The sequence below is a fragment of the Phodopus roborovskii genome, unplaced genomic scaffold, assembly GCF_943737965.1.
Source record: "Phodopus roborovskii unplaced genomic scaffold, PHOROB, whole genome shotgun sequence".
NCBI lineage: Eukaryota > Metazoa > Chordata > Mammalia > Rodentia > Cricetidae > Phodopus > Phodopus roborovskii.
Genome location: NW_026126597.1, coordinates 1,161,983 through 1,183,341, shown reverse-complemented (window position 1 = coordinate 1,183,341; position 21,359 = coordinate 1,161,983). Strand labels below are relative to the sequence as shown.

Here is a 21,359-nt window from a genome sequence, read left to right as displayed (position 1 = left end):
GAAAAGGCCTGGGAGAAGTCGTCCTCCTTGGCTTTTACTTCACTCACAACTTTGCCTTTATACCGGATATCAGTCTTTTGTGAGAGAGCGTTTTTAATTAAAATTAGATCACTAGAAAATGTCGGAAGGTTCATTTCCATAGTGTTGAAAATAGAGCTGCCAAGTGGAAAGTTTTAGTGAAAAAGTGTGGCGGTGCTGCCGTTCTTGTCTTCTCCGTGTCCTTTCTCGGTTCAAGGGCAAGGCAGAGCAGTAGAGACGGTGGGTGCTCTTGGCATTTGGAATGGATCCTCAGACGTAAAGCTCAGTGCAAGAAGTTTCCTCGCAGGATGCGTTTATAATTTATCACGTCAAAAAATGTGAGTTCTACCTCCAGACTGAAAAAGGAATTTATAAACAATTATAAAAAAAAAGTCCAGCAGTTCATTCTTTGTGATCTCCCAGCTCAGCACACTGCTGCCCGAAGCCTGAGGAAAGGCAGGTGTGGTCTCTAGCGGCTGCAGCCCTGAAGTTGGTATGACTCTGTAATCACAAGGGAGAAAGGACCTGTGGCAACTGCATTAGCCTGGCCTCCAGGACCAAGATAAGGAAAGAGCCTCCTCACTCTTGCCACAGTTACAGAGTGAAGAGGTAAAGCACCATGAGAACACACAACTCAGAGTCTGTAAAACTCCGTATTGCTCAGCTCATTGTTTCTGCTACCAAACACCCTCTTGGTAATGTCTGAGTCCTCCAGGGTGTTAGAATTCCAAAAAAGAAAAGTTTTATTATGGCTCACTAATTACTGGCTTTTTCTCCCCTAAGGTAATTTTATCGTGTAAAAGCAATTTTTATCTTTGTGCTCCAGTGTTATCTTGGTTATAAGTTAGATAATTATATTGGTTAGTAAATACTTTGAATTTTTTCTTTTGAGAAGTCACTAAGTATAGTCACATATCTAGATGATAGAGCTATGTCAACATGTAGTATATAGATTTAATGTCGTATTAACCACTAACCCAAGAACTAAAGCCCTGCTCAGTAGGCAGCATAAACCTCAAGACTAAACTTGGCAGGTTCAGTGTCCTGGGGATCTAAGCAGATCTCAGTTACAAAAAAGTCACTATTTCCAGGCATGGCCAGCTTTGTCTTTTTATGTAAACACAGGATAAGCATTTGCTACCAGCGTATAAAAATTATATACTTAAGTCTTAAGCACACCACCCCACCCCCGATTTGTTGTTGTTTGAAATCTCTGTAACCAAGGTTGACTTTGAATTGATCTCCTACCTAACCCTCCCAAGTGCTAGGATACCAGGCATACATTACCATAAACCCTGTTTGTGCAGTACTAAAAATGGAGTCCCAGACTGTGTGCATGCTAGGCAAGCACTCTACCAGCTGAGCTACATGTGCATCCCCACACCTGGATTTATGACCACATAGTACATCACTGCACCAGCCAAAGTTCTAGGAAGGACATGCCCATCGCTAACCACACAACATTCTTGAGATCTTTTATCCTGGAGGCACTTGTGCTTACAACTCCGAGTTAGATGAGCTCTTAAACTAATAAGAAAATGTATAGGAAAGCATAAGTCAAAGGAGAGGGAGGTTTGTGTTTTGAACCATAATCAAACATATACCCTGATATTCTAACTGTAGTTTTCTAGAAATCTTAAAGTCAAGAATTTGAACCTATAAATGCCAAATCCCATTCTATATCTTTCCCATCCCAATATATTAAAATGGTGGAGCATAGAGTAAGTAGATGGCTAGCTGGTGAGTGGTGGTCATGCCCAGCTTTGTGTCATACCCGTAAATCATACATAGCATGTGTTTTGAAGCCTTGGCCTCAGGTGGAGAGCAGTGTGATAATAATGGTGGCAATAGACCTATATCAATTGAAAACTCTTATGATTCTCCCCTTTATTTGGAGTCGCCCTTCATTTAAAAGTAAAATTTTGGTAAGTGGCAATTGGGCGATGGTGCCACATGCCTTTAATTTCAGCACTCAGGAGGTAGAGGCAGGTGTTACTCTATGAATTCAAGACCATCCTGCTCTACAGAGCAAGTTCCAAGACAGCTAGGGCAGTTACACATAGAAACCCTGTCTCAAAGGAAAACAATCTTTAATAAATGGAAACATCATCCGTGGGACTGTTTTCCTGGTTCCCAAATTCAGTGGCCGTTTTACTGGCCAGTATCCCACTCTGAAATAACACTGTTTCCATAGTGTTCAGTTTTGGAAAGCGACCCTTTTAAACTAAGCTGAGAAGCTCATAGAGTAGCGGGGATTTGTCTGAGTCACATGATTCAAAACTTCTACCCAGTGTTCAATGAGTACATATTCCCACTTTTAGGGTTTGGGCTCATCCTCTACCAACCATATTAGTGTGTTCTGAGGTGACTACTCCGTTAATCCCCTGCATCACCTTAGCCAGCCTTCCTTAAAGTACACAGAATCCTCTACCTAAGTGTTTGCAGCCTGCCAAATATCTCCTATTAGAATCAAAGGCCAGTTTGTCTTTGGCTCTGTTCACAGGCTGCCAGACTTATCCCTCTCTGAAAAGATCTGTGCGGTGTACAGACATTTGTTTTCTTACTAGCTGAGCAGAGTGCCATTGGTATAGCTGCAGTGTTCCATTTCTGATCATTGAAGTATACTTGACTATATTAAAAGCCCAATTTCTTATTTTTTGCTTCCTAGTATAAGAAACCTTGGTATCTGTAAGTCTTTGTGTGTGTGAGTTTATATGTGTTATGTATGTATACTTGTTCCCTCAGAAGTCAGAATCTGTTAGAGCCCTTGGAACTAGAGTTTACAGGCAGGTGTAAGGGTCAAAGGAACTGAATTCAGTTTCTGTGAGAGTAATAAGCCACTGAGCTAGTTCCACTTTCTGCCCCCCCCCCCCATGCCCTTATTTACCAAGCCATCTCTCCAACTCCCTAGAAGTTTTAGAACTCTAACTCTTTCACCGTGGCTCTGTATTAAGAGGAGTGGCAGCCTCCTCAGATCCTTGTAGAAAATAAGTCAGGTTATAAATGATAACTTAATCAAAAAGGCAATAAATGAGAGTGGGTTGCAGTAGCTCTAGAACTCTTCAAGGCTTTGCCAAAGTCTCCAAATTACTTTGAATTTTCTTGATATTGTGTGCACCATATATAGCTTAAATAAACTGAATAAACTATAGTATCAAATTTTAAGTAGCTTGCTCCTCATACAGGACTCTTGAGAAATAGAACATTTTCCCTGTCAATTTTAAGTTTTTCTCAATTTTAGATAATCCAAATGCTTTTAACATTTTTCCCCCCAGTTTCCAAAGGTAAGGGCTCCAGGTTGAAAAGTAGGAGAAACACTTGTTTTGAAATATTTTGCCTCTTGATATTTTTCATGGAAGTGCAACAATGTTACATTATACGCCCTACCCTTTTAGAGGCTGCCATTATGTATGACTGTCTTGGGCCAAGCAGTCAGGATGTATGGTGGGTATCCACCAACTAGTTTCCTTTGCTCTTGAGAAAAACCACTTATGAAACAGGTACAAAATTATTATATGCTTTGGCAGAATAATACTTTATTGCCAGAAGCCTGAGTCTTTTGTGGGATAGTTAATGAGGGGAGATTATTTCAGGACATCTCAGCAGGATTGTTGGCAGCATGTGTAAGACCTTTGAGTGTAGGTTCTCTTAAAAATACTTAACTTGGGTTTAGAGACAAGGTCCTCTGTGGTCTCGGCTATCTGGCAGACTTATCTGTTTTTCCTCACTAGTGGCAGTGACAGGCTTAGTGGCAGCTCCCGGAGCTTTCTTGCCAGTTGCATGCACTGAGCTTTTGATATGTTGGCAGACAGCACTGATTCTTGGATGCGTCTCTGAACTTCTACAGGTCTGCTTCTGGCAGAATTGAGTGTGACTCTTATCCTTTGCCCATTAAGCTATCGTGCTGGCCTCCTTATCTGTGTTTCTTCTGCAGACAAGCCTTTGAAAGTGTTTGGTTCTTTTTTGGCAGTTTGTTTGATAATGGACAAGTATAGAAGCAAATGTCTTATTTCTAAATTACATTGGATTTCTTGAAAGAGAAACAGGTAACTTAGGTAAAGATTTGCCTTAGGCTGGCAGCTCTGTTGAAATTACTCTAGGTTTCAAATTGAAATTCTAATTGCTTAATTTGGAATCCCTGGCTCTTTACCCTAGAAAGAGCTTTGTGAGACTCTCCACACCTGATGCCCAAATGTTATAAGCAGGCTGTTGGCACTGCAGTTCATGTGGCTGTGTCCAGATGGCCATCATGTATGTGGGAAAACCTGGGTCTTCTGTATTTGGGCTTTAGTGTTTTAGGTGTTCTGAGCCACGGTTGGAAAGAGGGATATTTAAAGAAAGGGGATTGCCTGTGATTACCATATATGGAATCTTTTGAAAGCCTTAGTGTGATTTACTCTACATTAGTGTTGAGGGGAGATTTAGCTTCTAGACCCAGTAGTAGATAACGTGTAATCATTTTGTCTCTGACGAGCCTATTTCTGTGTCCTTCCGTTGAGATGTCAAAGCTGAGTTAATTTGTTAATTTGAGTGCGTGCGTGCGTTCGTGCATGCATGCATGCATGTGTGTGCTTGTTTTGAAACAGGGCCTCGTATATCTCACACTAGCCTCAAACTCTCTATGTAGCTGAAACTGGCCTTGAATTCCTAATCTTCTGCCTCTGTCTCCCAGTGCTGGGATTACAGACATTCATTGTCACAGTTTGTGCAGTGTTGGGGGTCAAACCTAGAATTTTCCGAACATTAGGTAAGCATTCTTGTTTCTTTGTAGCATGGTTTTGCTGGTATAGTTCAGGCTGGCCCCAAATACGTGATCCCCTCACTGATAGCCTCCCAAGTGCCAAGATTACATATGTATGCCACTCCCAGCTTCATGCTATCCGTTAAATGTACAATTTTAACTTAATTTTTCTTTGTTTTTCTCTAGTCTTCAAGTGTAATTGAAATTAACTACTTTGATCTGGGAGTGGTGGTACACAGCTGTAATCCAAGCACTCAGGAGGCCAAGGCAGACCTCAGAGTTTTGAGACAGCCTGGTCTACAGAGCAAGTTCCAGGAAAGCTTGAGCTCACAGAGAAACCCTGTCACTACTTTTATTGCCATAAAAAAGTATTATGGAGCCAAGCGGTGGTGGCGCACACCTTTAATTCCAGTACTCAGGAGGCCACCTGGTCTACAAAGCAGGAAGCCAGGGAAATGCGAGGGGGGTGGGGCAAGGATTTTATGGTGCTGACAAATATGGAGGTACTTGCTGCCAAGCCTAATGACCTGAGTTGAATCCCCAGAACTCACAAAGTAGAGGGAGAGAAACAACTCTACAAGTTGTCCTCTGACATCTATGTACGTGCTGTGACACAGACATAAGTAAATGTTAAAAATTTTTTGTTGTTGTCTTATTGTACTTTTAATGCAGTGAGACCTAGGTGCCAGGTGTGGGGTGGCAAAAAGTGTTCTAGGAATGTGCCAGCCTATGTTCTAGCTTTAGTCCTAAAACTGATCTTTTCTCTGGCTTATTAGTAAACCACCTAGTTGTGTACTTAGACTCCTGTTTTCCAGCCATAAAAATATATAACACAACTTGACCAAACAAATGATTACAACTATAAAACCTGGAGATAATACAAAGCAGTGGAAAACTATGAAGGCTAACCAGAGGATGATGATGGGGGTTTGACATACACACAGACCAACCCAGCAGGGGGATATCTCTCACAGTCTTAACATGATGTAAGTCTGCCCAGGTGGACTTTGCGACCCATAGAATGCATGGGACTTGTGCCAACAATACTAGACAAGCCAAGCAAAGCTGACCAGAGGTTGGAAGCTCTGCTAATATGAAGTGAACACCAGGGAGGTGTTCTCCCTCCCCTCCAGGAAGAAGTCAGGTTGGGGAATGGCAGAGGGGCTTATGTCCAGTCTGACCTGGGACATAGTTTTTATTTTAAGAAGTCGCAGTGGCCTAGCCATGGTGAATACCTGCCATCCTGTGTGGAACCGGCTGAGAACCTACTAAATTCCTACTGAAAAAAATTAGAAATAGCCAAGTGTGCTGCCACATGCCTATGATCACAGCACTTGGAAAAATGAGGAGGATAAAGTTTTATCATAGGCCATCCTGGCCTATGAGAAACATTATTAAAATAAAAAATAATAACAATAAAAGACAAGGGAAGAACAAAGGTACAAAATTAACTCAGCATAAAAAGGAAGAAAATTATAAAGATGAGAACACAAATCAGTGAAATTGGAAAAAGAAAAATCACTAAAACTAAAAGCGTGTTCTGTGAAAAAAGAATACAATTGCTAAAATGTTTAACAAAACAAAGAGTATAGACACATGTTGAGAGTTGGACATGGTGCCATATGCTTATACTCTTTAGAATGGGGATCCTGAGACAGGAGGATCATTAATTCCAGGTAGTGTAAGCTACAAGGTAAGGTCCAGTCTCAAAAGAACAAAAGCACATTTGTCTGGACTGGGGTGGGGGGAAGGCATTACAAATCTTGCAGCTGTCTAGATGTATAAGATTTTATGAACAACTTCACTTTCATAAACTCTTGGTGATTTAGAAGAAATAGAATAACTCCTTAAAACTCGCAAAGACAAAATAGCATAAATACTGCTGAACCATGTTAAAGAAATCTTATTTGCAACTTACAGGTTCCTGAAAAAGAAATCCTGAACCAGGTTATTTTACCAGGAATTCAAAAGCATTGACAGTGTTAGTTACTTCTTGGGAGTAGGGGGGAAAAAGGAATATTTCTCAAATGTTTCTGTAAGACCAAAACAAAGATGAAAAAGAGAAATACCAGCCTGTGTATTTTTTATGAACATAGACTTAGAAATCCTCTACTACATACTAACATCAAGTCTATTAATACATTTAAAAAGTATCCTCAGTGCCCAAGGGGGCTCTACCCAGATTTCGAACGTCGATTCAGTGTTAAAAATCAACAAATGAAGTCTACCAACTCAGTAAGCTAAGGAAGAAATAAATATCATGATTTTTGTTGGTTTTATTTTTGAAACTAGGGTCTTGCACAAGCTAGGCAAGTACTCCACAATTCAGGAGCGTACCCAGCCCTCATGATCACTTTATGAGGGAAATTTTAAAAATTGAATTTAAAAAATTCAATAAAATCCATTGTCTGTTTACTTATGATAATAGTTGGAGGGGGGCGGTGTAGAGGACTAAATGTTTCTCTGAGATCAAGAGCCTGGCTGTAATGTTCATTCTCACCACTGACAATATCACTGAAATTTGTGACCACTATGGTGAGGTAAAGGATATACTTGTAGAATCACTCTGTCCCTAATCAAATGATATCATTGTCTATATACAACTCCCCGAGCGACAAAGGAGTTTGATAGTCTTCAAAATATGAGATCAGTACACACAAATCAATTGCAGGGCTGGGGATTATAGTACAGTTCAGAGTGCATAGGTATCAGATAAAGTCTCCAGTACCACAGAAAATAACATGTTAGAAACAAACAAAAGAAGCAGTGCCTTAATCTGAGTTTGGTGATGCACACCTTCAGAGGAAAGGGGGATTAAGAGTTTTGAAGTCAGCCTGAGCTACTTTGAAAGACAATCTCAAAAACACCAAAACAAAGCCCTACCTCAAAAATAAATAAAACTTTAAAAATCCATTCCCCCCTTACAGGTATGCTAATCAAGGCATTGTGGGGATAGACAAATAAATGGAAATGAAGAATCCATAAGCAGATGCATACAAAAAAAAGTTCCACTGGTATTTATAAAGATAGAAGAGATTTCTGGATAGAATAAAGCTGCTGTATCTAAGAAAAAAAAGGCAGGCATAATAGATAATGTTGATATTGTTTGTTGACCTGCCAGAACCTGAAGTCACCTAGGAGACAAGGCTCTGACATGCCCATGAGGAATTAGCTAGATTAGGCTATCTGTATGGGAAGACCTCCCTAACCTACATCCCTCTGCTTCCTGCTGTGGGGTCAGTGAGACCAACTGCCTCTAGCCCCTGTCCCCAGTGAGTTGCTCTACTCCCCCAGTGGTACATTACAACAGTCAGGAGGCCTTCCCCAGCCATGTGTTCATTTTGACTCACATCTTCAGTCACCATATCCAAAACCTGCTTTAAAAGCTTATTTATATATTGGCATCTTTAATGATAAAAGCCATTTGTCTTGCAACAAATATTTTGAAGTCCTTAGTGGATTGCCATACTGGGAATAAGGAAAGTGTCGATAGAAGTGTGGCCAACTGGTGCTTGTGTCAAATGTAAAGTTGATCAATCAGCAATTACTTTAAACTTTCTGTTAAAACATTTCCATGGTAATCAAGACATTTTTTGTATTTTCATGTTAGTTTAGAATCATCATCAACACTGATGAGTCTTAGTTAATTGGCAGTCTTTCTTTCTTGATTATGTAAATAATGGTGCATCTGCTTAATAGATTTTCTTCACCACCACCCCCCCCCCTCATAATAGGTTTCTTTGCCAATTCAGTAAACCAGATTGAGCCTAATTGAAAAAGTACAACGGGTTTATTTGAGAAAGCAAAACTCCCATCTGGGTTCTCCAGTCCCAGAGATCAAGGCCTGAGCTAAAGCAAAGAGATTTTTATAAGTTGTAGATGGGGGGTTTTGTGCCCCAAGTATGGCCCGCTTTACACAGGGACTTTGAACTGCTGGTGGCATCAGGGGAGGAAGTTAGAATAGTTGGGCTTTTTGGCACCTTTTGTTTGTTGAAGATTTGGGGGTGGGGGTCGAGGGTTGGGGGGTGATAAGGCCTTCCGAATGAAGCAGGAGTAAGCTGGAGGTTCCAACCAAACACTGATCTATATCCCTAACTGACTTTTTATTTTATTGTGAGACATCCTTACTCAGTTGCCCAGGCTGGCCCTGGACTAGTATTCCTGCTGCCTCAGCCTCCAGAGTAACTGGGATTATAGGCATATGCTACCATATCTCACTTGGTTTTTGTTATTAATGTTTTTGTCTTGAATGTTTTACCTGTCCTGGTTTTAATGGACTTCTGCAGGGGGAGGTGTTTTGTGTTCATTCTATTCCCTTTTTCTTTAGAGGGACTAATAATAATTTGAGGATTTAACAGTAAATCCAGTATTATGTTGTTCATATACTCGGACTTAAAAATTTTATGCTTATCCCTTTTTTTCCCTTTGTTTTCCAAGTGTCAATATACAGCATCTGGTTTTATGACAAGAATGACTGTCACCGAATAGCGAAACTCATGGCTGAGTAAGTATTTATACTCTGTAGATTAATGAGAAATAAGAGTTTACTCTGATCCCAACTTCTCCTCAGTACTAACATCTTCTAGTTAATGTTTATCCTCTTAATTTCCTTTTTATTGCCAAAAGTTTGACAAAGACAGACTTTTTTCCTAAAAATTACCTATTACCCTGCTGATGCCAGTGTAGTTACAATGTCCGTTCCCTTTTGATCAGTGCTGAGTATGCATTAGATAGTTGGTATCTAGAAGTGTAAGGACGTTTGTTTAATGCTTTAGTGTCAATATCATTTCATTTCTTCAGAATATTACATTTTCCTTTGTAGCATTTATCCATTGTATCCAGTCTACAGACAATTCAGTTCAACAGATACTTAAATGTAATCCCAGCTGCCAAATTGCCTGACAGAGAATCTGAAGTGAGTCAGGACATAGCCTGACCACTATATACAGTGGCTATACCAATTTCTACTCTATTGAGTGGTACTGTGTTCAGTAGCTTGATACAGATTATATAGCCTTTAGATGAACTTGGTTTGAGCATAGGCTAGGTTTAGAAAGTCCAGGTCTACAGTTTATTTTCCAAAAGGTTTAAAGCTTACAATCTTGAAATCTGAACAATAATTTCCATGACTTCTTGTCCTTGTGCTAGCCTGTAGAAGCCACTTCTTAAGTGACCTAGTGCAAGACTGGCCATCTGAGACACTGCAGTGCTAGACGGCCTGGGCAGCACAGGACTAGAGTGAAACAGGCAGTGGGCAGGGTCTTCTGGCGTACGTCGGCTTCCTCTTTAGTTTTTGCTTGAATCTACAATGAACTCTTACCCCTGCCAAATCAAAATTCTGTTATTCTCTTCAAGGTTTGTATCTATATGTATTTGGGGGAAAATAGTCTTGATTTTTTTTGTTAACTGTAAGTTTTAATTAATCACCCTGAAAGTATAATAGTTAACCCAGTAGCCTCAATTCTAGGTGTGCTTACATGTCAAGTTATAACCCAGGACTACTAGTGTGTCCTGATTGTTTATCCACTGACTGTTCTGCCATCTGCTCTGTCTGTGAGCTTGCAGGGTGGACTGTTGTGTTTCCTGCTAGTTGCACCTTTTGGGGCTTTGCTGCCTATAAACTGACAGTCTTACTAGAGAAGGTGTTGGTTTTCTAGAAGCATACTTCCTTTAAAACATTTTATCTGTAAAGTTATACTACTTTTCAACAATGGCATTCATTTAGACAAATGTTTATTCTGCTCATACTTGTAGGTATGGTATAGAGAAAGAAGTCAGAAGCCTGGGCTAATATGGAGGAAGAACTTGCTTTATAGTAGTGGAGTGCATCACATGAGAACAAATATGCTAGCTCTGAGATCCTGGGGTCCCTGCCTCATGACCTCAACCAAAGCATTTATTTGATAACTTGATTTTTTTTTTTTTTTTTTTTTTTTTTTTTTGCAAAAGTGGCCAGTGTGTTTAAACTTTGGAATATATTAATACATTGATATTTTCTCCTGCCAAATTAGAGTATATAGGCCAGGCCATGGTGGTGCACGCTATTAATCCCAGCACTCGGGAGGCAGAGGCAGGCAGATCTCTGTGAGTTTGAGGCCAGCCTGGTCTACAAGACAGCTTCCAAAGCCACAGAGAAACCCTGTCTCAAAAAAAAAAAAAAAAAAAATCAGAGTATCTAGTCCCAAATGAGAGAATGTCTGTTTGAGCCCTAACAACTACCAAAGGGAAATCATGTTGAAGTTTCTTCTGAGGGCCTTGTTAGCATTCCAGATACTAAACTTCAGTGGTTATTGGAGCTGAAGCCTGAAGGCCCATCTGAATTGATTCTGTAAATAGATATGGAAATATATGGGACTCTGGAAGTGAGTAAAGATACTTGTAATCCTGGTGCTAAGGTGCCAGTGTTGTGAGTTCAAGATCAGTCTGGATGGCTTAGCACATTTCAGCCTCCTAAGAAGGAGACCTTGTGTCCCAAAATGTGATGAAAGGGTGCCCAGTTTATAGTGACTTTTTTTTTAAACAAACGTCTCTTTTTTAATATTTATTTATTATGAATACAGTATTCTGCCTGCATGTATCCCTGCAGGCCAGAAGAGGGCACCAGATCTCATTACAGATTGTTGTGAGCCACCATGTGGTTTCTGAGAATTGAACTCAGGACCTGTGGAAGAGCAGTCAGTGCTCTTAACCTCTGAGCCATCTCTCCAGCCCTATAATGACTTTTTTTAATGCTTTCCCTATTTATATCTGAAGAGACTGCCTCATAATATTGCCACTAACTCTGGGATAAATGAATCTGATCACCAAAGATTGAAGAAAAAGGAGAAGAGAGGAAAACATCTTTCATTGTTGTCTATCTGCCTGCATATACCTCTGTTCTCTGTGTAAATCAGAGTATCACCCCACTGACCAATACTGCTAAAACTTTGACACAAGAGATGAAGTTCATTGGTAAAGTACTGCTTACCATGTTCCAGGCAGACACTGCCAGAATAAGACACCAGATGTTATTATAGATGGATGTGACCCACTATGTGGTTGCTGGAAATTGAACTCAAAACCTCTGGAAGAGCAGCCAGTACCCTTAAGCACTGATCCATGTCTCCAGCCAAACATGGCAACTCTTACAAGGAAGGAAATCATTTAATTGGGCCTGGCTTACAGTTCACACATTTAGTCCATTATTGTCTTGGCAAGAAGCATGGTAAGGAACAGGCAGACATGGTGCTGGAGAGGTAGCTGAGAGTCCTACATCTGGATCAGCAGGCAGCAGGAAGAGAGCGTGACATTGGGCCTGGCTTGAGCATCTGAAACCTCAAATCCCACCTCCAAAGACAGGCTTCCTACAAGGCCATACTTCACCACTACACACACCTTCCCAAACCGTTTCACTAACTGGAAACCAAGCATTCAAATACATGGGAACCATTCTCATTCAAGCCACCAGAAAGAGTATTTATTACCCACTAAATTTGAACTAGAAGATGCCTTAAGGCCAGCCCTCTTTCGTGTAGGTTTCTCCAGTACTACCCCATCAGCTTTTGGTTTCTGCAGTAGTTAGCTTACTGGAATGGTGTGTTCTGTGGGTAAACAGTGGGAATTATATGATAATACTCTTTTTGAACCAGAATCACAGATCCAGTTAAGTTGGGGAAGGGTTGAACACCAGCTTGGCCTAGCTAGGCAGCAAGTAAGGAAATAAGTAGAAAACCTATGTGCTACAGTCCTTTCTTGTGGGGAACTGGCCTATAACTGAGTATTAAATGCACTACTGTGTTGATATGTTTCTCATTGCACTGTCCACCAGGAAGTCTACATTTCTTGTTGTGAGAGTAATCACCTTCTTAAACACTAGAAGGAAAAACTGCATTACTTTGAAGCACCAGAGGCTTGGCAATGTTGCTCTATGGCAGAACACTTGCCTAGAATGTAAGATGGTCAATAGAGTTTGAGAACATCTACAAGTTCACCTTTCTTATAGAGTCACAGAACATTTTAGCATGCTAAAAACCCAGAGTAGACCTGAGGGTGTGACAGTTGCTCTCTAAGCACAAGGACTTGAGGTACAGTCCCCAGCACTGGTGGTAGAGACAGGAGATCAGGAGCTCACTGACCAGTTAGCCTAGCTTCCCAGTTTAGGAAAGACTCTGAGAGAGCCTCAGCATGAGCCATGTATGCACATGCTCACCTATAACCCCCAGCACTGCTGAGTCAGAGCTCACTGACCAGTTAGCCTAGCTTCCCAGTTTAGGAAAGACTCTGAGAGAGCCTCAGCATGAGCCATGTATGCACATGCTCACCTATAACCCAGCACTGCTGAGTCAGAAGCAAAAGGATCCAAGTTCAAGGCCAATATAGTCAACATTGAGAGTTTCAGTTTAGCTGGGGCTACATAGTGAGACTCTCTTCTTTTAGAAAAAAAAAGAATATTTTTTAATTAACTAGTTAGAACAGTGGGAGCCAGAGAGATGACTCAGTTTTGGGAGCACTGGCTGCTCTTCCAAAAAACCCAAGTTTGAGTCCTAGCACCCATATGGCAGGTCACAACTGTTTGTCACTCTAGTTCCAAGTGATCCAACAGACTCTTCTGACCTCAGAGGGCACCAGGCACACATGTGGCACATAAGCATGCATGCAGGCAAAACACCCTTACACATATAATGTATGTATGTATGCATGTATGTATGTATAAATTCAGTGTCAGTGGGGTGTGGTCATATGCCTATAATAACACCACTTAGAATGTTTAAGCACAAGTCTTTGGAGGCTAGCCTCAGCTGCATAGGAATCCCAGCTCAAAAAATAATAAATAAATAAACAAACTCAGAATGATTCTGAGTGTGTGTGTATGTTTATGTGCACGTGTGTGTGTGGAGGCCAGAGGACAAGTTTGAATGTCATTCTTTGGGTGTTACCCTTTATTTTATTTTATTTATTTATTTTTTTTTTATTTACTTATTTTAAGACTGGTCTCACTGGCCTGGAACCCACCACATAAGCTAGGCTAGCTGGCCAGTCCTACCTGTCACTGATTCCCTAGTGTGGGATTACAAACATGGGCCATCATGTTTGTGTGTTTGTGTGTGTGAATGTGAGTGTGCAGGTAGAAGCCAAGGGTTAATGTCAGGTGTTGTCCTCTATCATCTTCCATCTTATTTTTTGGGACAAGGACTCTCACTGAACCTGGAGTTCACTGAGCTAGATTGGCTTAGCCAGTGAATCCCAGGGTCCGTGCCTCTTGTCTCCACTTCCCCTCCAGTTAGATTTCAAGTGCACGCTGCTGCACCTGGCTTTTATATGGCTGTTAGAAATCCAAATCCTAATGTTTCCACAGTAAGCACTTCATTGATTGAGTGAGCCAGCTCCCATCTTTTTTATGTAAGTTCTGGAACTCTAACTCAGATCCTTGTGCTTCCAAAGCACATATTTGCATACAACTGAGCTGCCTCTCCAGTCTGGCTCTGCTGTCTTTTTATAATCTAGCGCTACACGATAAACACCATTGTCACGTGCACACACACTAATTAGTAGTCTTGGTCAGGTTGTCTTAACTGACACTGAGTGACCTAGCCTTATTACTGTTTTTCCTGTTACTCATAACCTTTCAAAAGTCTTTTGCTTCTGAATTGTTTGATTCTGTCATCCTTACCTATGAGTTCTCAGTTAACACAACTACCAAAGGAGACTTGCATCCATAAAATCTCATGTCAAGAAGGCCTGTTCATTGCAGTTTGTGACTGAAATCTGAATGCATTTTTGATTAGTTGCATTATTAAAACTCTCTATCTAGCCTTTAGTTCCTAACATTTTACTGAAGTTGCTCAATTGCTTCAAATCTTTCTATGGTGAAGGATGCGAGGAGGGGCAAGGGTGCCTTTCACAGTGTACACCTGAGCCAGGAGGTGGTGATGGCACACTCCTTTTTTTTTTTTTTTTTTTTATTTTTTACATTCCAATCCCAGTTCCCCTTCCCTCCTTTCCTCTCACTTCCTCCACTCCCTCCCTCTCATCTGCCCTCCCCTAGGAAGTCTAAGTCTGTCCCATCATCTCTTTGGGGCAGGACCAAGGCACCACTCCACCCCCACACCCCTGTGTCCAGGCTGGGCAAAGTGTCTCTCCATTTAGAATGGGCTCCACTAAGTCAGTTTGTGCATTAGTGTTAGGTCTTGGACCCACTGCCAGTGGCCTCATATATTGTCCCAGTCACACTGTTGTCACTTGTTTTATGCAGGTTCCCCATTTGTCAGACCTGAGTCAGTGATCTCCCAGGAGCTCGGGTTAGCTGATTCTGTGGGTTTCCCCATCATGGTCTTGACCGGCACACACCTTTAATCCAGCACTCAGGAGGCAGAGGTAGTTGGACCTTTCTTGAGTTCAAGGTTGGCCTGGACTACATGCAGAGTGAGTTCCAGGACAGCCAGAGACCCTATCTCAAAAAAAAAAAAAAAAAAAAAAGAAAAGAAAAACAAATAATGAAAGAAAATGTAAGTCTGTAAAAAGAGTTGAAGACCCCAACCTTGTCAGTGGCATTCTTGAGAATTTTACCTTGTGGAATTTAAAGTAAAGAATTAAATAGTGCCAACAAAAATACAGTACATACACCCATAACCACCCTAGTTTAGTCACCCATTTAGTGCAGAGCCTTTTGTCTGCTTATAGACACTTCACCAACACCCATTTTCAAGGCTAGCTCACAGTATGCTATTCAGTTTTCCATGTCTTTGTAATATCCACTTGCCACTTAGTTGTACTGGTTCTAAGTTACTCGTAGGAGAAAGGAAGATGCTTAAAAGGATTTCTTAATGTGCCTACTCCTACCACCTCCAGAAAGGGATTCTATTTTTGTCTATCTTCGGTAAGGGACTATTCACTGTTAGGATTGAGATGGTGACATGGTTAAGTCATGTATTTTCCGGAATGAGGTAACCAAGGCTCTTTATCTTATTGCAAGGACAGTGTCGTGTGACACTCTTACTTTATCCTTAGAAAATTGACAAGGGAGTGCTGGCGTCCAGTTGTGTGAAGTGGCCTTTCTGAACCCTGTTTCCCCTCCTATAGTGTGGTGGAAGAGGAGACACGGCGATCCCAGCAGGCTGCTCGAGATAAACAGAGTCCCAGCCAGGCCAATGGCTGCAGCGACCAGAGGCCCATCGACATCCTGGAGATGCTTAGCAGAGCCAAGGATGAGTATGAGAGGGTAAGGCTCTCTGGGTGCTCACCAGGGAACACCAAAGGAGAGGGAGGGGCCTGCTGGGGTCTTAGACACTGGCAAAGTCACTCAAGTACCCGCAGCAGTCATCAGCTTAGAAAAGAGCAAAGGCTGCTTACCTCAGAGCACATGGTTGGAGGGGAAACCTTAAAACTCATCCTCTGTTCCTACAGTTATTATAGAATTACTGTGGGAGCAAATGGTCATGGAGGGCTGAAGCTGGTGCTCTGCAGATTGCTCAGGGAAAGTGGCACAGCTCCTTTTCACCCCTGCGGTCCTGTTCAGTGCTAGATGGCCTTAAGGACTTATGTGGGTTTTGAAAACAATCTGGTAATCTGTGCCCATCATTTGGAATTTTACTCAAATGTGACACTTTTCTGAAATTCTGTGTTTTCTGTCTCTTGTTTGTTTGGAGACATGTGGCTTCTGTTGTTTGGGGAGGAAGGTCGCTTAGGGAGTATTTTGAATCTTGGTTGTTTTGGTTTTTTGAGACTGGATTTCACTGTATGGTCTTGGAACTTCTTTGTAAACCAGGCTAACCCTGAACTGACAGATTCACTTGCCTCTGCCTTGGATTGAAAGCATGTGTCATGACACCTGGCTATCTGGTCGGTTTTGCTTTTTTTTGTTTGTTTGTTTGTTTGTTTGTTTGTTTTGGTTTTGCTTTTTCAAGACAGGGTTTCTTTGTGTAGCCCTGGCTGCCCTGGAATTCACTCTGTACATTAGACTGGCCTCAAACTCAGAGCTCTCCCTGCCTCTGCCTCCCCTGTGCTGGGATTAAAGATGTGCACCACCACAAACCAGCTAAATTGTGACTCTTAAGAAAACAAATGAAGCCTGGCATCACGCCTTTAATCCCAGAACTCTGGAGGCAGAGGCAGGCAAATCTCTGAGTTTGAGGCCAGTCTGATCTACAGAGCTAGTTCCAAGACAACCAAGACTACATAGAGAAATCCTATCTCCCAAAAAAAAAAAAAAAAAAAAAAAAAAAATCAAGTAAAATTTGAGGTTTGCTTATTTTTTTGTTACTGTTGTTTGGCTTGGTCTAAAAGCTAACTTTTTTTTCCATCGATCCTTTCTCATAATACCTTGTGTTATGTTATTCTCATTACCACTCCATGTTCGCATGGATACTGATCATCACTGCCCTTGGTGGTGATTGGACCAAAATACCCATGAGACAAAAACTAGATGGTGTCAAGTATGACGGATGCTGCAGGAAGTGGCTTTGGCTTCTCTGGGTGAGAGGTGGAAAGGAAAGGAAAGGAAAGGAAAGGAAAGGAAAGGAAAGGAAAGGAAAGGAAAGGAAAGGAAAGGAAAGGAAAGGAAAGGAAAAGGGCGGCTTCTTTTTTCTTTTGACACTTTCATTGGCGTTGAACATTCTGTCCCACTGCATGCAACCCCTAGACACTACAAGTTCTAGTATCAGGTGGGCAATCTGAAAATCTGGTAAGCTTTTTGTTTTCAATTACTGCTTAAGCAAATCATACAGAGAAAGTCTTCTATTAAGAAAGAAAGGAAGGGAGGCGGTGTTATTTAAGGTTAGATTCAAATGCAAAGTTTAAAGATTTGTTAAATCTTTAACATTTTACTTAGAGACTTTGCTTTTTGTTTTTAAAAACTAAATAAGCAGAGCTTCCTTAACAGAAGTTCCGCTTGCTACCTTGTTTGCCTGTTTTGCCATATGGAGTTGATAGTAGAAGTGACTCTGGACCCGGATCTTCGAGTTTGGATGGGCTCTCCCCAGCAGCACATAGGCAGATGGCCCCACTGTTTCTTTTTGGTAGACTTAAGAGATTGACAGCCACGGTCAGGGAGGATAAGCAAGGCATCAGGTTTAATGAGATTTAATTCCCATTCTAACTTCCCTATTGAGTCAGTTTATATAAGATAATCATGTCTTTTCTCTTTCTCTCTTTCCCCCCTCTCCTTTTGTAGGGTCCAACTCTAACCCAGGCTAGCCCCAAACAAGTTATCCTCCTGGCTCAGCCTTCTGACTATTGAAATCACACTGTACACTACCACACCAGCACAAATCCAGCATTTTGCACAGTATTTATAAAGACTATTTGAAGCTTAAAATTCTGTAAGCATTTCCAGATCATCTAGCCTCACTCTGAAAAAAATGACAGATCTCAATTTTTAGGGAAGCTCCCAATTTTTAATATTTCTGAGATTTATACTTTCTGCTTTAAGCACTTCTTAGGAACAATATTATATTCCTCTAATATTCAGTGCCAACCATTCCCTGTAGTGAGTTTAATGATGGTTGATGATGACTATTCAAAAAGCAGCGTGTTAGAAGATATTTCATAGTCTTTACAGACTGTTTTCACCCCAATTCAGATGGGTGACACTGGTTGAATGTGTTCTAGAGCTAGGCATAGTAGCACATGCCTGTGATCCTGACTCTTGGAAAGTGGAAGTGGGAAGATCAGTGTTAAAGACAAGCTTTAGTTACATAGTAAGTTTCAGGCTTGTCTGAAGGGAATGGTCTTTAAAGGGAAAAAAAATGTTCTGAAATAATATGAGTTATCACTTATTTAAGAGAAATGCAGCATTCTGTCCATTCCTTTAATATTTGAGTCCCTATTCCTCTGTTGAGCATGTTTATGAAAGGTACAATATTAAGAAAATTATTAATTTTTTTCTTGTTAGAATTGTTCTGTGTTACAATGAAGTTTGAAGATGTTTCTTGTTTTGAAGTTGTTTGTTTTATCTTGACATAGTCAGTACTTAACCAAAAGCTGGAACAAATCTTTAAAATGTAACTAAGGTTTCCAAAACATTGTAATTGCATGTTCACCAATGGTCATCTTTAAGGATTCTTGTGTATGTTACCTTGCGTTGTGTTTATTTTTCAATATTGGGATTTGAACCCCAGGACCTTGGGCATGCCTAGCTAGGGCATGCTAGGCACTCTGCTGTAAGCCACATACCCAACCAAAGATTATTTTTAATAACAGAAAATATTTTTATTCTTTTGTTTTTTAGAGACAATGTTTCTCTCTGTTTAGCAGCTTTGGCTGTTCTGGAACTCACTTTGTAGACCAGGCTGACCTTGAACTCAAAGATCCACCTGCCTCTGCCTCTTGAGTGCTGGGATCAAAGGCATGCAGTACTACACCTGTTATAGTATCACTTTTAACAAGTTTGAATTTAAGTGGTATTAAAATGATTGGGTGTTCATGTGCATATACATACACAAAATGAATCTCAACCAAACTGTAGTGTCTTACTCAAAATTCAGCTCTAAATGGCAAAAAAAAATCAGACTGTTCAACTAAGTACGGGAGCGATGGCTCAGTCAGAAAAGCACTTGTTACGCAAGCATCAGGACCTGAGCTGGACTCCCCATGCCCATGTTTTGGGGTTCAGGACAGTGCTGGGGAGGCAGAGACTAGAGGATCTCTGGGGCTTGATAGCCATTCGGTTTAGCAGAATCTGTGAACTCCAAGTTCAGTGAGACAGCCTGCCTCAATAAAGGGTTACTGAGGACATCTAACATCAATCCCTGGCCTCCACATGCACAAAAAAAAAAAAAAAAAAAAAACTGAGTCAGGTGTAGTTGTCACACCTGTAATCTCAAGACTTAGGCGGCTAAGGCAAGAAGATCATGAATTCAAAGTCAATCTGAAATGCATAGCAAAAATAAAAAATAATCTTTTAGAAGAAAATGATATTTACCATCATACCCTCATTTGTCTTTGCTTGGTGTCTAATCTAGTGAAATGAAACTTTTGTCTACACAAAGTTATTCAAGCTGTGTTCATAATTGAAACTGAAAATGGCTGGGGAGATGGCTCATTTTATAAGTGTTTGGTAAACAAGCATGAGGACTGGTGTTTGATTTCCATCACCCATATAAAAAATAAGCATGGCTGTGTCAGCCTGTACTCCCCAGCTCAAAAGGATGGGAGGAACAGGAGGAATAAGGATTTTGGGTTAATTAAAGAGAAAGAGTTTGCTGTCCCACCTGTTTAGCCAAAACAGTGAACCCAGGTTCATTGTGAGACCCTCCTGTGGCTTCCTTCCACATAGGTGCTCACCTGTGCATACACACAAAATCACTACACATAGACCAGTAGTTTTTTTAAGAATGGAAAGTACTGGGCTGGAGAGATGGCTCAAAGGTTAAGAGCACCCACTACTCTTACAGAAGACACTAGTTCAGTTCCCAGTGTCCACACTCATCACATCTGTAACTCCAGCTCCAGGAAATCCAGTGTCTCTTTCTGACCTCCTTGAGTACCAGGCACATATATACATGCAGGCAAATCACTCATACACAAAAAGAAAAGTCTTTTGAAATAATCCAAATGTTATATGCTCAGCATTTAAAAAGAAATGAGCCATAGATACTGTAAACTAGCTTACATGAATCTTAGAGGCTTTATGCCAAGTGTCAGAAGCCAGTACCATGCTTATACTCCACTCTGCTTTGTGTAGTATTGTTTAAAAGACAAAGCCATGGCAAAGAACAAACCACTAGTTTCTTGGAGTGCTCAGGGTCATGACCTTAGTGGGCCATCACAGGAGAGCATCTTTGTAGTGGCGGACAAATGTGCTCTACCTCCTAATTGTACAAATGTGCTCTGCATACAGGTACAGCTGTGTCTCCCAACAGATAAGGTGTCCTGTGTAACTTAAATCATGGAAAAAATCTGGGAGAGTAATGGCATCTTTTCCTTAAAATGTGTGATAGTTGGAGCTACTGTGTATAGAAATACTAGAGAAGTTATGAAAATTGATAGAAACATAACAGATTTTTTTTTTTTTTTTTTTTTTTTTTTTTTTTGCTTATTTTGTAGTTAAGGAATTTTTGGTAACTTCAAATGTGAACCAGATTAGACAGCAATCCTTTTTCAGATGATAGACTTTTTCTTTTAATTCTTTTCCAAGAATCAGATGGGCGGCTCAAATATCTCCAGCCCTGGGTTACAGCCAAGCACTCAGCTCTCCAATCTGGGAAGCACCGAGACTCTAGAAGAGACACCCTCTGGGTTACAAGATAAGGTTTGTACAGCTAAAGCCCTGGCTTTGTCAAAGCAACAGAACAGTGACATTTTATAAGAACTTGAACCACTGTGCAAGCTTGGTACATTGCGTGTCTGTCAGATCATATGTGTGACATCATAATGACATATATGCAGCTCCTTTCCTAAGCCCGTGAAACTCTCCTGTGGACTTTGCAGCAGCCTCCTCTCTAGCTTTTTCTAGCAGAGTGACCCTGTTACATAAACAGAACTTCATCCCTCTGCTTTTACCTCTGCAGTGGTGTCTCTCACTCACAGTAATGGCCCACAAGACTCTACCTGGCCTCTGGCCCCTCCCTCTACCTGTGCCAACCACCCCTACCATCTGCCTTGCCCACCTAACCCCTGCCTCGTT

At 41.0% G+C, this 21,359-nt stretch overlaps 1 protein-coding gene across 1 annotated transcript in view; it reads left to right on the top strand.

Annotated features, from left to right (window-relative positions):
• Positions 1 to 21,359, top strand: part of Dcp1a (decapping mRNA 1A) — a 46,590-nt gene that overhangs the window by 14,265 nt on the left and 10,966 nt on the right. Inside the window, exons 4-6 of the mRNA XM_051204753.1 lie at positions 9,197 to 9,263; positions 15,818 to 15,956; positions 20,871 to 20,984. Coding sequence (XP_051060710.1) covers positions 9,197 to 9,263; positions 15,818 to 15,956; positions 20,871 to 20,984 — 320 coding nt within the window. The remainder of the gene's footprint in view (positions 1 to 9,196; positions 9,264 to 15,817; positions 15,957 to 20,870; positions 20,985 to 21,359) is intronic.